Below are 17,245 nucleotides of genomic sequence, written 5' to 3'. Positions count from 1 at the left end.
GAGTGGAGGGTGTTGATTGGATAAAGAGTGTGAGCAGCCTTTAAAATAGATTAGATGCTCAATTTTCAGCAATGCATGTCTGTAGATGGACCTTTGAGCTTTGCTTCTTTGACTGGTGAGTATCAATTTGCTTAATATCGCCACTTCAGTGTGGCTCGTCGTGTTATTTGACTATCATTACACTTTATCTTACATTCATTCATTTATGTATGAAAAACCAAAGGTGCCAGTAGTTAATGTAGAGGATATCTTTGTAATAGCACAGATGTACACTTTGCAGTCCTGCTGCATTTGGGATTTTTAGATGCTGTCATTTAGGCAAGCAAGATGAATTTCCTCTGAATGTGATGAGCTCCCTGTAGTCTTTGAAATGAAACGGTACCTCTGAATTGTGTGTGCTAATGGTAGTGAAAGGTCAGCTGTATCCTTTCAGTAAAAAAGTGTAATTCAAGCCCTGTTTTTCAATAAGAAGTTCTTGTGACCTTCTTGTCATTTTAACAAAAATGTTATTTCATTAAAATTAATCTGCCTGCAAGGGATGGAAACCAAGCTGATTTTGATTGAAAAATGAGCCGAAAAAGGCAGATGCAACAAGCTGATGACTGAAGTGTTATATTAATCACTTGATTTAAAATACATATTTTATTTGAAATAAGGTGAAGGAATTCATAAACATCTGCTTCGAGTAACTAAGATGATTTCTGATGTGTCACCATGAGTTTATTAGATTAAGAAACAAAAATTGGCAGTGTAAAGTTAGAATAATATGAAACACAGCTGTGGTATTCAGACATTAATCACAACATGTCATAATTATAATCGTAAATTAAATTTAGTGTTGATCAGAAAAACCCTTTCACAGCAATTAACCAGTTGTTGATTAAACCTAATTAAAATCTTGACTGCTTTATTAACGAAATGTAAACACACCTGATCATGCTTGAATGAAAACTCATTAGTGTTTGCATTCCCTCTTATTAGTCCTTTCACCTTGACACAATAGGTTTTCAGTGACTGGAAAGCCACAGTCCGTGGGGAGGCACCTTATCAGCCACATTGACTCACAAGAGGCTACAGGGCTGAACTCTGCTGCACTCCATTGTTGTGTTATTTGCATGGGCCAGTATGATAACGTTCCTCCCTGAGCCATGACTTGCTTCATTCTCTGGTGCGGGGAGAGGTGCAGGCTTCCAGTTCACCCTCTGACACACACACACACACACACACACACACACACACACACACACACACACACACACACACACACACACACACCTAATCCCACACCAGGGCAACCCAACCGAGCCTGCATTCCTCCCATATTCACCTAATAAGTGTGATATGTCTGGCTGTTTTTGTATCTGTGTGGATCCTCTGTAGTCCTCCTCAGATAAGGACTGATACATTTCTCCACTTTGGAGTCCATTAGTGTAGAGATGCTGTTTGAAACGGTATTGAGAATTTGAATGATTGCTCTGATAATAATTTCCCCCCAGAAACAGAAATTACATTCTTACTAATATAATTTGTGAAGAAACTCTCAGGAGCCATGAACTATTCGTTTTTTGTCACTTTTTTGGTCTTTAAAACTTAAGGGACTTCTTCTGAGTCATCGTCCTAATTAGGTGCAGAGATGGAAAGAGCACTTCACATTTTGGCACCGCAAAGAATGTCATTAGACCCTCCAGAAATAAGACAAGGTCGTCTTTCCTGCTCCATTATAAGATGCATGTCCTTCCATCGAGTCTTCTCTCAGAAGCACTCCTTTAAAATAACTGGCGACAGGTTGACTGTTCATTTAACTAGACAGCAAAAGTACAGGAGGAGAATATTAGCAGCAGACAGCTTTGAAATGTTACGTTGGTCACATGATTTGCGGTGAAAGGCCGGGTCAGGGGTCACAGTGACGGATGTGGGCTTAAGATTACAGGCTGGGGGGTGGGGTCAGCATGGTCAGGGCTGCCTTTCAAGTGAGCAGAGACAGAACACAAATCAAACACTGAACTTTTTATTGAAGTAGGTTAAACAAGTTCCATGTTATTATCCAGTTCTCAGTAGCAGAAGGAAACGGTGTGTTTGGAAAAAGGGTGCCGGAGGTCTGACGGTGTCTTCATCTGGATGACAGGCCATGGAACGATGGACAACACCTGGTAGATGTGAACGCAGGACAGATGGAGAAAGAATAAAAGAGGGACTCACAGAGAGTGCAAAAGTGTTCTTATGCAATTTCATGTGCTAATGGCTTGCTGTGTCTTACAATAGCATTTGTTCGCATGTGAATTATTGTAGTGTATTTTAAGAACTAAAAGGGTTCGAAGTGGCAGTGTGAACATGAAAAATGATTAGTGTCATTTGAAGACTGTTAAGAGTGTGAATCGAGCTATATAATTGGCACAATTGCATACAATGTCAATGAAGACGTGATAAGATCCAAATGTGCCTGGAGTCCTGCAAATTGATACAATGAGACACATTTGTTGAAAGTGTTGATGTTCAAAGTAAAATAGAACAATTAGGAGAAAAAGGAGAGAAAATGCAAGTTAATAACAAAACAGACATTTCTGGTGAGCTCTGAGTTGAACAGAAACACATTTGCATCACTTTCCGTTTGACCTTAAAAGCCTGGGAACTGGGCGAATCTGTCGAGCTCATTAAGGCTACCTAAAAACCCGAAAGCTGTTGAAGTGTAATCACTGCAAGCATCTGAAATTGTAGTTCCAAGTTTGAGCCTTGCCTGTAGTCGAATCATGAGTGTGTATGCAAACTGTGTATGTACTAAGGGCTGAAGAACTGGAAGCAGGACAACTATTAGCTGATTAGTGAGAAGTGAAAGCAGCTGAAATGTCAGTTGATGTCTAACTAATGGAAGAAATTAAAATGCCATTTAACGAGTCAGCACTGAGAGCAGTTGGAACGTCATTTAAAGAGTAACTGAATTGTGAATTAAATGATAAAGTCTGTTGGCAGAGGGAGTGAAATAAGTACTAACAGTGCAGATATTTATATGTATTAAAGGATAAGTTCACCCAAAAATTAAAATTCAGCTATCATCTCCTCTGCAGTACTGGTGGAAAGTTGGGTTTCAAAGTTTCAAAACATTTCTGGAGCTTCATAGCAAAACAGACGTAATGAAATCAGTTTAAAGCTGCAATCTTTATGGTAACTGCTAAGCTAAACCCATCTGACGTGGGTGCATGAGCCTGACTGCGTGTCAAGGGTATATCATTTAAAATCATTTTTGTTTTTCTTTTAGTTGTTTTTTACATTTTAAAACGAGTCCTTAACTACTTCAGTTGTGTGGGAGAGTGCTGCAATGCTATTTTGCTGCTCCAGAAATGTTTTGTGGACTACAATACGTCACCTGACTTTCCATCAGCATTGGCTTCAGTAGATTATGACTAAATTTAAATTTTTGGGTGAACTTATCCTTTAATAACAGCCTCTTTATCAAGGGTTTTGTTTTTCAAGTTGAAACCCCGACATTTATATCTCAGAGGACACGTTAAACAACTTGTCTGGGGCCATCATTTGGAGATGTCTGGCTCTTCTCATGACCTCCACAACAATGCCAGTCTGCACTGCCAAGAAAAGCTGTGGTAGTGATATTTTGGCAGCATTGTTAACAGTGCAGTGTTCATTAGTGGTTTGTCCATCCTAACTTGTTTTAGTTATTCAGAGAGTGGAGAAGTAGAGCCACAGAGAAAGGGCTTGCAGGAAGTAAGCCAGGGAAGCAGTCAGCGTAAAAGCTGGTCCTGCTGTCCCTCTATGCAGACGGTCAGGTCCATTAATGTGCAGGAACTCAAAGAGAGGAGGAAGGCCATAGTGCTGCAGCCATTCAGCATGAGCCAAACACACAACCCAGACCCTCCTGCTGAGGTTTCTGCAGCCACAGCCTTCACTGTGCCTGTGGGTCTGATGTCATCTCGGAGCAATTCCTTCCCCTCTTCCCCCTCCAAACCCTGCTGTCTGCTGGGAGGAGACCCCCCACCCGACAACACACAAACACACAAACACACACACACACACTCACTTTCTATATCCTACCATCTATATGAACACTGCTGCGTTAATAAAAGACTTGGAAATGGACTTGATACCTCACAATATCACATTACTCTCCCAGGCACAATGTATACAAAGCCTGTTTTGTATTGTAAGAATACAGCTCAGAGTCATTAGGACCGATTTTTGGGGGGCCTGCGGCTGAATAGGGCTTGGTAATGGAGCAGTGGGAGAGCTGACAAAAGCAGCCCCCCACCAACCACTACCCCCGCCACCTCTCTTCTCAGCAGCCTGGCTGATATTGTAGTGTTTAAACACGTAAGGTGACAGGGAGAGCTGTCTGTCTAACAGTGTGTACGTGTGTTTGTCTCTCCAAGGCTATGGGAAGAAGACGAAGGGCATGACTAGAATACATTGTAGAGTCAGAGGTGTCATTAAGCGAGCGGTGGAACGACTGCGTGGGTTGCCAGTTTGTGTGCGTTTCTTCTTTCTGTCCCTATAATGCAAACTTGAGTGCTTGAGAGCTGTGTTCTGCTTTGTGTCCATGCCACAAACATTGTGTTGGCTAAAGAGTACTGTATTTAAAACAAACAAGTGTTTTTTTGTTTTTTTTAATGTTTACTTTTGAGATGGATAATTGGACTCTCTGCTTCTCTGCTAACCCTGCCGCCACCTTCCTCGCTCACGTCCTAACTTCGACTTGCCACCACCACCCAGGTAGCGACTTAAGCAACCGTTCATTTTACAAAACCCTGGAAGCTGACTTGCATTCAGGCAGGCGTCCAGACAAGCCGTGGCTGCTCGGATGGACAAATCAGATTTCTCTATTCTTACCACATGGGGGGCCCTTTTCTTTTTTCAGTGAGAACCTCTGACAGAGAGTCAGCTGGGGCTGCAATAGAAAGCATTCACAGTGGTTATGCCTTTATGGTTCTGAATCTCAGTTGTGGGCAGATATGTCAAAAGGGTTCTTCTTAGAATGCAGGTCAGGTCAGAGATGAAGCTGACCTCAGGGGTTGTGGAAGGATAAGGAAGAAGAAATGCAGAGGAGAGGGAGTGGAGGGGGTATATATTCACATACACATACACAGAGAATCTGTTGGTAGAGGAGTTGTAGTGGCCAGACAGGCCGTAGGGCAATGGCTGGTCCCCTGATGGGTGTCTTTCAGTGTGCCCAGGCTGGGTGGGAATGAGATCTGACGGGTGTGAAATGGTCCGCTCTCTCAGTGACCCAGGCCCCTGTTAGGTCCAGCCTGCTAACACTGTCGCTTTGTCCTTCACATTCTCAAAGAGTCCGTGTATCAAAGGACCCATAATGACTGAGCTGGGAATGTATGAATGCTGTAGGAACTCTGAATACATTGATGACATTCAGTTAACATTTTTGATAACAATGATGGGAAAGTCACAAGAGGTTTTAGACGGGCCTTGTAAATGCCTGATGACAATAATTCATGCAAGTGATGTTATACTAGGACATTTAAGGACAGAAACTACTTGTTGTGATGCCCGAAGCCACTCGAGTTTCTTGAGAAAACCATATGTCGTCTATTTTGTCTCTTCAGCACTGTACATCGTACCTAACGGAACAGATTTCAATATTTGTTTCTTTGCTGTGTGAATCTGATTACATCACTTAGTATGCACATTTCTGTGATTAAGTCTCGTTGGAGATGATGACATCCATTTTGTTTGCTGGGAGAGAACAGATGGGCAGCATTGGCAGAGAAATGTCACACCAAATGCAAATATAGCACCTTGTTGTTTGTGTATTTGCGGCTGTTCTGACTGTTCTTGCTCTTTCCCTCTGCTTTAAAAGAATGCACATCTCATTGGTGGATGATGACGATAATAACTTTTTGTTTTTGCTCCTCGAGAGGCAAACAGATCGGTGCATGAATACGCACAGATTGGAGGCAGTCTGATGTATTAACTGAAGGCCATGTCACCTCGTCAGTCTGTTTCTCCACTGTCTTTTTAGTTTGACTAAAGTGGTTGTTTTTTTTTTACTTTAAAGGATGTCAAAAGTGTGAAATCTTTAATACTTTTTACATATGATACAATATCTGCATTCAATTGTATCAAACTTTATGTGCATGGGACTTTGAACCCACCTTCTTGCTCTGGTATCAAACGAGGTAAAGTATTGTTTTTTTATTATAGTAGTGTATCAGAGTTTGATATTCTGGTATCCCAACAATCGTATCGTCTTTAGAGTGAGCCATTTCAAGACTGTAATCTTCAAATTGCAGAACTGTGTTTTTTTTTTAGAGTGGACAGGGACAAGATGAGCATGTTGTATCTTGATGGTAAAGTATGTAATTGAGTGTCAACTATTGTCACTGGAAAACTTACCCTTCAAGGTGTGGTTGACTTTGTCAGTGTAGGACAGTGTGCAGAAAATAACAAGGTTGTTGTGAGTTGCACTGGTGTTTTGTTCTTCTTGATACACAAAGCTTAACCTCCGACTTCAACACCTCACCTGGACCACACACTTTTCCGGTACCTGGCACAACAGCTCTCTGTCTCTAAAGCAGGCGTAGTAAAACATATATCATCATCCTTCTCTAACTTCCTCTACCTCCTGCTTTATAGTACCTTTCTAGTTTTTTCAGGTGCTTAAGACAGTCTAATCTGCCTACATTTATGGAAGGAAGAGACACGTATGTGAGTAAAACTGCAGTTGGAGCTTAATAATACAGATACTGACAGGGTCAGCTAAGGATAGGCTGGATTTTAGATCCTCCCACTAACACTAGACTTATCATGGAGAAGGAAAAGGGAGACTGAAAATTAGAACTTAGACTCCCTTTTTTTTTTTAAAGGTTGAACTTCCAAACCTCTACTGCGCTGTGTGTGTTTTGAAACATGATGAAAAAGGCAAGCAGAGCAGCAGGGGAAGAAAGAAATCTCTTGGCAAATGGCTTGGTGTGTTTGCCACGTTGCTCCAGCTGACTCATCTTCTCTGTCAGCCTGTGGTTGTTCCTGCTGTCCTGAAGCTGCTGGTGAGGAGCTTGGTGAATACATCGATATCATGTCCTTGTGACTGTCGCCGCTATTTCCATGTTTCTGGAAAAATGTCGGAATCTCCATTGTTTTGGGGAAAAAAACATTCCCCATGCAACCTGAGGCCAGTGACGTCCAGGTGTTGTGATCTGGGAATGACCTGTCTAATGTGGCATGCCTTAGCCCTTCTTTAATTTTGCTGTTCAAAAGTTGCAAAAACTTTCTCCCCATTTCTCACTCCTCTCCTTTCCTCTTCCCCTGCCCTTCAGATCCAGAATGCTGAGAAGAGGATGAATCCTTCAGGTCATCTGAGACATCCGCGTGTCTTTGCCGCTGTCCTTCCCCGACAGCTCTCTCGTCCCACTGGGGCACCATCTGCCTCCCTACGCTCCCCCCCTTGTCCCAGTCCAGGTCCTTCCCCCGTCCCCTGCCCCCAGTAGTCACCATCCCAGAGGGGAGGAAAGGCGAGCCAGCCAGCCCCTGTAAATATGCCTGGATGGAGGTCTCAGTGGCGTCTCGTCCTGCTGAACTCCCTGACCTGTGGCCTGGAGATCTGCGTGGCAGCTGGGATCACATACGTGCCCCCACTGCTGCTGGAGGCTGGAGTGGAAGAGCGCTACATGACCATGGTGCTAGGTAAGGGACTGAAAGAGGTGGGGGCAAGGGGTTCTGGTTACCAAGGCCTCTTTGCTACCTCATAGTGTGTGTGAATTTAAGTGCACATGTTGTGCTTCTGCTTCATTCTTTCTCTCATATATTTATAATTTCCCTCTTTGTCCCTTTCTGACAATGTATTCATTAAACATGAAAAGCACTTGCACACACTTACAAGGATAGACTGCTCCATGGATTGGATAGCTGTCTCCTCTGAGGCTTGTTTACTGACCACATGAGTGATTGTGTCTTGTCCAAGTGTTTCAAATGATCCATTTTTATAGCCCTCGAGAGCTATTTATTCTCTTTGCAATACTTTGCTAGCAGTTAGCGGTGGTTACATTAAAGCCGTGATACAAATGGAAGACGATTTTATTTGTTGCTGTTTGTATGCCAGAATAGGCTGTACCCTCTAAGGAACCTATGCTTTGTAAATTAGTTTGATACATAAATATGTGACCTTGTCCGGTGTTGAGGCGTGACTGAGCTGCAGGGCTTCTAATATCTTCTTTCCCATTTAGGTCATAAAGACATAATTGAGGCCGTTACACAAATCAGTGGCCAAATCACCTGTTGTTTTGGAGAGGTGGTAATCAGGGCGCTAATTTAAAGGCAGCAGAAGGGCCGACTGCCCGAGGAAGAATCTCCCGACACAGACTGACATGCAGTTCATGGGATTTATTTCATGGTCACACTGTTTAACAGAGAACATATGATTTTCACAAAATGCATTTTATTCGCCTTTCTGTTAAGATCATAAATCATTGTCATGATCTTAGTAATTAGTATGTTTTTTCACTGAATAGACTATTGCCAAATATGATATTTACAACCTACCACTGCTTGTTCCTTTTTTAAAAAAAATACATACATACCTAGTGATATTTGTACTTGCACATTACAGCTGCACAGAGCACAAGGCTTGACAGCTCGAGCTGTTCTGTGTCACAGCTTTAATAGTGCCTTTTGTATTGGATCCGAACAAGAAATTCAGGACAGGATTTGGACGGCCAAACCTTGAAATTCAAAAGCAATTTTAACTGTAACACAACTTTAAAGGCATTGTAGCACTGCTGTTAAACAACAACACTGCTTGGCAAAAAAAATGTGCAGCAGGTTAGAATGATGAGCCATTAAGTCTGTGTTCGTCCGACATTCCACTTAAGATAGACCACAGGGAACAATCAGCTTGAAAATACAAAACATTGCTGCATTTTGCCAGCTGAAGGTATTGGTAAGATGGAGGAGCTTAGAAGAAATGTATCATGCAGGCAGCATCTGTTCAAATCCAGAATGACCGTCCTCTGTGTTGTTCATAGGGAAACAGTTTAAACAGAGAGGTAATCATCATTTTTCTCAGCATAATCTCACAGTCGCTTAACCAAAGAACATAAGTATTATTTTGTTTTGCTGAGACTGTAAGAGAGAACTATATGGTTATTTTTGAGGCTTTGAAGTTAGTAGCTGTGTCAACTTGCACTGCATAGTAATCTAGGATGTTTAATGGGAATTATCTTTGCTTTTAACATACAAAACATTTTACTGTTAGAATTTTTTACAGTTTAAGTGCAACGTCATATCCAGGAATTCTGGGAAGAGCCATGAAATAAAGCCTGTTTTGCTGTTTGTGCAAAGGCGGGTATACACACCACAAACACTCTGGAAAACAAGCAGCTGATGATCGCACCATCACGTCTGGCTAACATGTTATTCGATTTTGCCAGTGGTTGTGTTTCTGTGGCTGTGGTTGCCTCAACAGTCTGTAAGAATTTCCTGAAAGTATTTGGAAACCTTCCTTTTTCTAACGGCCAGTCATGTTTGTGCTCACAAATTATTGGCGTGTGTGTACTGCACATTCACAATATTTAGCCTCACCCATACATTTGCACACTGTAACTGAGTTAACTTGTAAGCAATGTGAATAGTTGCCTTATCCTGTCTGCCCAAATGTCGTCCACATGGTCTCCACTGAAGGCTTCTCTTTGAGATATTCTCTTGTGACTACACAGATGACACATACAATCAGCCAAAGTAAAAGGCACTGTGTGGATGATAGAAGTGACTATTCAAGTATAAAGACTGAACAAACTACACTTTTACTCTTCCGTTTCGGTAGCAGCTGCTGGTAATATGAAGAAAAATGATTTCATTGTAGGGTTCCTCCCAAACAGGCTGCACTGTAAGCCAATCTGGAAATGGCACTCAACCTAATTCTCATCTCCCTGCATTATAATGGAGTGCCTGAGTGTTATGTGAATGAAGATAGATATTGTGTCCTGGGAGGGTTAAAGCTTAATTTCCCCCAGCAGTAGTGTCAGGTTCTCAGATGGCTGCTTTCTACTTTATCTAATAGCCATTTGTTGGCTGCCTAGTCCTCCAGTTGTTACTTTCTTTCTCCAGTTTCTTCTCTGTAAGTAGAGAACACACTGAGGCATCCATTCCTCTTGTTATTTTAAGCATATTTAGGTGTATTTAAGTAACAAAGCACAATGGGTAATGTGACACGTTTTACATTAGGTCGGATCATATGTGGTGTGTGTGTGTGAAGCCACACTGATTTATGTGTGTGTGTGTGTCTGTAAACAGAGCTGGAAAGCAGCTTGCTTTGTATTCAGAGGCTGGGAAGCAGTCTTTGGTATGTGTGTGTGTGTGTGAGTGTGTGTGTGTGTGGTATATGGTATATTGCAGGGAGTATTTAGCAGTGACTGAGAAATGTGTGTGTGGATGGTGTAGATTGTTATGATGGGCCTCCACAGCTGCAGCAACAAGAACTGTATGGGAGTTGTGGACTGCCTGGCTGCGGTCAACCTGTCTGTCTTTCTCACATTGCCTGCCTGTCTCTTTGCCTGCTCTTGTCCATTTCACTGCTCACCTGCCTGGTTTGGGTTTTGGAGTGCTCATCAGACACCAGAAACACATGTGTTATCTGTCAAACCTCTGTTTCTGTGAATCAGTTGGTTGTCAAAACTGTAAAACGAATACAAATGCAATCAATCATGGGTTGTGTAGTTGTGTATTCCAGTCATGTGTCTTTGCTGTGGAGTTTTTGACCCCTAGTGGCGCTGTAGAGCAATGTTTTGATGGGGAGGTTAAGGTTACTTTATTGTCTCCCTAAGGAGAACATTAGCTTGGATTAAGGGAACTACTGCATCAAGCCAGATGTTACAATAAACACTCGTGTGTAAACATAAGCCTGAGATAAAACAACCAAGCAAAGTCAGAGTTCAACACATGGGAAGACTCACATTAAATCCTGTTGACTGCTCAAACTGTATTGTTTGTATTTTATGTGTTAGTAGCATATGCACGAGGACAGATGTGAATTGTGCCTTTTAGTGAAAAACTCAGAATGTAAACCAATTTGTGCTCATCTATAATGAAAACTCCACAGGACACCTTTAAATGTCATTCTGTAGCCCCAAGATTGGGTCGTTTTAGATATTGTGTGTGTGTTTGTTTGAGTGGGAACATGGTGTGTTTATAATTAGCCGGAGCTGATCGCGGGTGGAGGATGAGCATAGGGTGGGTTACCTTCAGGCAGCAGCAGCCCATCTGTAGGAGCCATCACCAGCCGTCAGGGAGGGCAGCAGGGAGTAGGACTTGACAGGACCAGTAGAAGGCACGTTGAACACAAGTAAACCAGTCAGAGTGGCTGTTGGAAGCCTCTAAAGCTGAACAGAGATGTTACAGACATGTGTATTTAGGGCTGCAACTAACGATTATTTTCATTACCTATCAATCTGTTGATTATTTTCAAATTATTCAATTAGTTGTTTGGTCAATAAAATGTCAGAAAATGGTGAAAAATGTTGTTCAGTGTTTCCCAAAGTCGAAAATGACATCTTCAAATGTCTTGTTTGGTTTCTCAGAGTAATTCAGTTTACTGAATAACCAAACCAGACAAAGATATTGAATATGAAAGATATTCAGATTACTGTCATTGAGGAGTAAAGAAACTAGAAAATATTCATATTTAAAATGCTGTAACTAAGAGAATTTTGACTTTTTAATTGAAAAATTACCAAAATAAGTCGATCAATTATGGGAATAGTTGCCAATTAATTAAATAGTGACAACTCGCTGCAGCTGTACTTGTGCTTTTGGTGTGGGATTTTGTGAAAAATCTGTGTGGAGATGCAATGTGTGATTTTTAGATCTTCATAACAAATTGAAGAGTGTGACAGTGGAAAATACCTTGACCCTCTTCTGCAGTCTGTTTCAAACAGTAAATTCATATTGTGTGCAAATAACATCTCAATTTCTTTCTACTTTATTGGCTGCTTCCCCTCAAAATATTCTGTTAGCGTTGTTTGTGACCTCTTCTGTGTTTCCCCGGTTCTGTCCACAGGCATTGGTCCAGTGCTTGGCCTCTTATTCATCCCTCTGATTGGCTCAGCCAGTGACCACTGCAACAGCAGTTATGGCAGACGACGGCCATTCATCTGGCTGCTGTCTTTAGGAGTCCTTTTGGCGCTCGTCATCATTCCCCACGCTGATGTACTGGCCACACGCCTTGCCTGGGGTGGGCAAACCCTTCAGGTATGATACCCGTTTATTGTGTGTGATTGTCGTTATGGTGAATTCTACATACCATGAGTACAGGAAGTACCTTAAAATGTCTTTCAATGTTTTTTTTCAATGGTGTTCCTTTGCTACAGGTGGGCTTCCTAATCTTAGGAGTGGGGCTCCTTGACTTTTGTGGACAAGTGTGCTTCACACCTCTGGAGGCCCTTTTGTCGGACCTGTATCGAGAAGAGGAGGACTGTGGCCAAGCCTTTGCCATGTTCTCCTTCATGGTCAGCTTGGGAGGCTGTGTGGGTTATTTGCTACCCGCACTTGACTGGAGTCGTGGCCTCCTCTCTGTTTACCTGGGAGGCCAGGCTGAGTGCCTCTTCTTCCTCCTCATCCTCATCTTCGTCTCCAGTGTGCTCATCACCATGAAGGTGTCTGAGGAACCCTTGTGTGCCAGCAGTGGCTTGCCGGGGTCAGGATCGTTACTGGAGACGGGGGCTGGCACGACGGAGGCCAGTCGGTACGGCGTTCCGCGCTCATGCTGCTACCTGCTGAAGTGTAAGCTGAGGCTGCTGAAGTCTGGACCACTGCTGTGCCTGCTGAGAACATGCTGGTCCATGACCCCGGCCATCTACAGGAGCTACTGCCATGTCCCGCGGGTGATGAGGCAGCTGTGTGTGGCTCAGCTCTGCAGCTGGATGGCCGTCATGTCTTTTATGCTTTTCTACACAGACTTTGTGGGGGAAGGCCTGTATGAGGGCGTGCCCAGTGCATTACCAGGAAGCGTGTCCAGGCAAAGATACGATGAAGGTCAGTTCTCCCTATTATTTTGAAGGCTTATGTGTTATGTGAGCTTTATTTATTTTCTAAATGTGTAAGCAGCTCATTGTGGTATACAACCTAGAATCCACTCTGCCTCCTAAACCACAGCAGCCCCTGGTTGATAGAAAATATTGCAATATGTCTAGGCTAGATCGCGATACATGATGGATCTCTATATTTTAAATTCTCCTTAAAAGCACCTCATGAATAGGTAAGGGTTAGGGTTAAATATCACAACATTTTTGACCAAATACCTCTATCCATAACAATATTCTGCTAGTAAAACAGTCTGGTCAGTTCAGAAAATTACTTTACCAAATGCAGCCTTTCAAACCAAGAAGACAACACTAATGCCATATCACAATATAATGATAACCAAAGTCTAACATATCTAGTCTCATATCACAATAACTATATATTACATATATTAGCACTTTATGAAGGAAACTTCCATTGCACTAGACATGTCCTACCTCTTGTCATAATGGCTTTACCTCCACCACCTGTCCACATAAACTGGCTCGGGGTTCATCCTAGCCAGACAGGATGCACTCACATACCTCAGGCACAGGTGGAGGACTGCGCCTGTGGTTCTGCATGCCTACATGCCTTCTTGTTGCCCTCATTTTTGCTCCTGTCAAGGTAAAGGATAGCCAAGACTGGCCGTTAGCGCAGACTAACATGAGATGATGAATATTTGTGTAATTGTGCCACTGAACAATTGACAATTCCTTTGAGGAAGTCCAAGTCAAGGCAGTCCAAGTCATTTCAGGTATTGCTTTCCTCCCCTGCACTTTTTGGTAATTGTAAACAAATGAGCACAGTCTTTATCCGTTCCCTTTTTTGCTCTGTAAATCATAATCATAGTCACTAATCCTCTTCGACAGATGTATGGATACACTCTGTAGCTATGCAAATGCAAAGCTGTATGAGTCTACCGAAATAAAAACCTTTTGATAGACTGTGTGCAGGCAGATCGACTTGAACAAATCTGTTGTGTCAGTGTTGTAAGAAGCATGCTTAGAAGACTTCTATATTTGGTATATTTTACCAGACCGTGTTTGAGAACGAACAGTAAAGGGGAAGAATGAAGTTGAGGTAAACTGATGTGAGGACCATCTCGCCCATGTTGTGTATTTGCAGTGCTCTTACATAGCTGACATGTTCTTCTTTTTAATCCTTCTTCTCAACCTCTCCTCTCTCTCTCCATTTTCCCTCTTTCATTTGCTATTTCTATCCGTCCATCCACATTCTTTACTCCTCCCTCTTTCTCCACCTCTATCTCCCTCCCCACTTTATTTACTTTTTACTTCCCCTCTGTCTGTCCTCCGTCTGCTTGCTGGACCAAGAGGAATGTCACACTCACAAAGAATTAATGTCAAGGAATCGGCACACAAAGAACATGTTCATTCAAGTCAGGTAGAAGGCCAACGCACAAAAAATCCGTGGTCTGTCTGAGTGGGGTTCCTTTAATCAGAAATGCATTGGATGTTATTAAAGCACATTATTCAGCCTGCAGATTTGTCCCTGCATCAAGGTTATCTGCTTTGTCTGTAGCACATTCTTCAGTTTTTCTAATCATCTTTCCTACTGGGAAGGGTTGCAATGCAAAGTGGGTATTCTTGAAGGCTTGTACTACAGGAACGGCCATTTTCCATTCTGCAGCACTTCTCCTGTGCACAGATTCAGTAGCATTCTGGCTCGGTCCCATATCTCTCTGGGCTTGAATTTCGGTCCTCATTAGCTTCTGTAGTGTTTGTAAAGTGGACGCGGCAGCTTTGCTTTCCAGGAGTAACACGATACACATACTCCTTTCACATAAGCAATTCTCTGCTTTGCTGCTGAACTTCTGACCCACACTGTTCGCAGAGAGCAAGCCGAGAGTTCAGACTGAATACAGACTGAAATAAACAGTCTAGACATGTAGGCAGCCCTGATTACATGGACTAGTACTAAAAACTTTTTAAAAAACTTAATGGCTGAAATAAATAGGTAGGAAACATGTTTGAAAATGGGACCATTTTCCCACAGCGGACAAAATCACATGGTTGAGAAGAGTTTTTGTAAATTGTTGTATTCTGTGATTCATTTGAAAAGATGGAAATTTTTACTTTTGCATCTAGTTTAAATGGAGAGTTGAAATAGAGAATACAAATGCTCTTATGATAGACCGCTACAGGGATGATGTCTTTCTGAAGGCCAACCCAGAAGTTAGCATTGCCTGGTTTCCTCAACACAAAGTCTGTCAGATTTTTGTATTATTGCAGAAAATAGGCTCTTTGGCAAACTCAAGTTTATGATACACAACTTTTATGATTTTTGCAATGTAAAGAAGTAAAAAAGTTCACGGTTACATGTTTTTATCGTCACCATAAACTTCATACTACACTATTATACATACTTTAACTTTACAGCTTGCAAATTGATCAATGTATGTAGAGTCGAATACTTTCCACCTGCAAAGATGGACTAGTGAGTAGATAAGTCTCCATGTTCAGCGTGATGACGTTTAACATCCCGGCAGCTTCTGTACTTTAATTTCACCACTTGTTAGCAACTTGCTTTTTAAAAGGGGCACTATGTAGTATGGGGGAAGAAATTTTAATCAGCAGAGAAAACTTTTCATTGACTGATCATTTCATTTGTTTAGGCATTAAAAAAAAAACCCAAATCAAACTGTCTTTTTTTTCATGACTGAATAAACAAACCGACCTTAAAGGACAACACAATTCCATACTGTCTTACTTTGTTTATATGTGGCGGACCCTGCCACCTTTCTAGCTTCAAACAGTGTGCTGGTGACCTTGTTTTCCTCTGAGAACAGCTTGTTTATTCAGTTATGGAAAAGATAAATATTTCAGATTTTGAATTAGAACCTCATTAATATTGTCAATATTAAAATTCTTAGTTCTCTGAAACTACATAGTGCACCATTTAGACATGTAAACGCTTTATAATTCAAATGTAGGCTGACATTTTATGTTGTAGAACAACACGTGAAAAGCATTTGGCATATAACTGAAAACCTTTAAAAAAAAAACAAAAACTTGACATCGAGACAAGGAAGGCAGAAGTGCAAACAATTCTGTGGCACAGTACTGCACTGGATTGTAGTTGTGGTTTATTGTTGGTTTTCTCGTAAAAACACTGTCTTTACCTTTTGTGGTTGTGACTGTATCGCATTAAGTTTTATTTAGTGTAAATTAGCACCTTGCTTTTATGGGTTGGCATTATTTTTATCAGATGTTAAACTTGATTCATCACAATATGAAAAACGTGTCACTGTTATGGTGGTTATATAGACTGGAACTGACTGTTTAATGTAGCATAAAAAGGAAAGCATAAAAAAAATATTTGATGCCATCAGCAGCATCATAAAATAACAGAAAGAAATTTCCTTCTCTGTTGTTTTGAACTTAGATCTCCTCCTCAGTCAGTTGGTGAGACCTAATCAAATGTTTGTTGTCTGGGTGGCTGATTGGGCCAGACACGGGCCAGGAGGCACATTGCTACAGTAAATAAAGACTGGTCTATGTGTGTGTGCCCTTGTGGCTTTTTTGAAGGGTTTATTTAAGGCTAATGCTGTGTGTGTGATGGTCCAAGTCAGTCAGCCCAAACAGCGTGTCCATGCTGCAGAGCTCTGTGAATGTCTCCCCAACCGGATCTGTGCCTGTGTGTTTACGGGCTTGAGCAAACAGTGGGGTTTCTCGCTCAACCAAAGATTTGTTAATACAACACAGTTAAAAGTTAACATCATCGTCAAGCATGCTGTGCTTATTTCCCTAGATGTGGCCATAAAGCGAAATTATCAGAGTTAATGCAGATGTCAGAGGGTTTCTCTACCGGCAACAAAATAGACGCCCTCTGTGGGGGTTTATGGGCTTAGCTTGCTGTATTACAAATCTTCTTTTTCTTACAGGTATCCGTATGGGCAGTCTGGGCCTGTTCCTGCAGTGTGCTACCTCAACCTTCTTCTCCCTGGTCATGAGTCGTTTGGTTCGCCACTTTGGCTCACGGTGGGTCTACCTGAGCAGCATGGTGAGCTTCACACTCTCAGCTTTGGTCATCTGCCTGTCCAAAAGTGTGGTCTTGGTCACTGTAATGGCAGCCCTCACCGGCTATGCGTACGCCACTCTGCAGACTCTGCCCTACACACTCACCTGCCACTACCACAAGGAGAAAGAGGTAAGTTCGAACAACTTTGATACGCAAGGACAATGTGTTGACAACTTATTTGTGATTGATAAGC

General features: G+C 42.0%; 1 protein-coding gene across 4 annotated transcripts in view; it reads left to right on the top strand.

Annotated features, from left to right (window-relative positions):
• LOC311264101 (solute carrier family 45 member 3) overlaps positions 1-17,245 on the top strand; it is a 31,401-nt gene that overhangs the window by 10,858 nt on the left and 3,298 nt on the right. For 2 of the 4 annotated variants that reach the window (XM_084364683.1, XM_084364686.1), the window contains exons 2-5: positions 7,278-7,644; positions 12,011-12,201; positions 12,321-12,984; positions 16,916-17,181. In XM_084364683.1, coding sequence (XP_084220809.1) covers positions 7,497-7,644; positions 12,011-12,201; positions 12,321-12,984; positions 16,916-17,181 — 1,269 coding nt within the window. In that variant the 5' untranslated portion in view covers positions 7,278-7,496. Of the gene's footprint in view, positions 1-21; positions 116-6,843; positions 7,008-7,277; positions 7,645-12,010; positions 12,202-12,320; positions 12,985-16,915; positions 17,182-17,245 lie in introns of those variants that run through there. The other 2 variants (XM_084364684.1, XM_084364685.1) reach the window with 2 other exon arrangements.

Source organism: Pagrus pagrus (genome assembly GCF_965226575.1).
Source record: "Pagrus pagrus genome assembly, chromosome: 10".
Taxonomy (NCBI): Eukaryota; Metazoa; Chordata; class Actinopteri; order Spariformes; family Sparidae; genus Pagrus; species Pagrus pagrus.
This window is presented reverse-complemented; position numbering and strand designations above follow the sequence as displayed.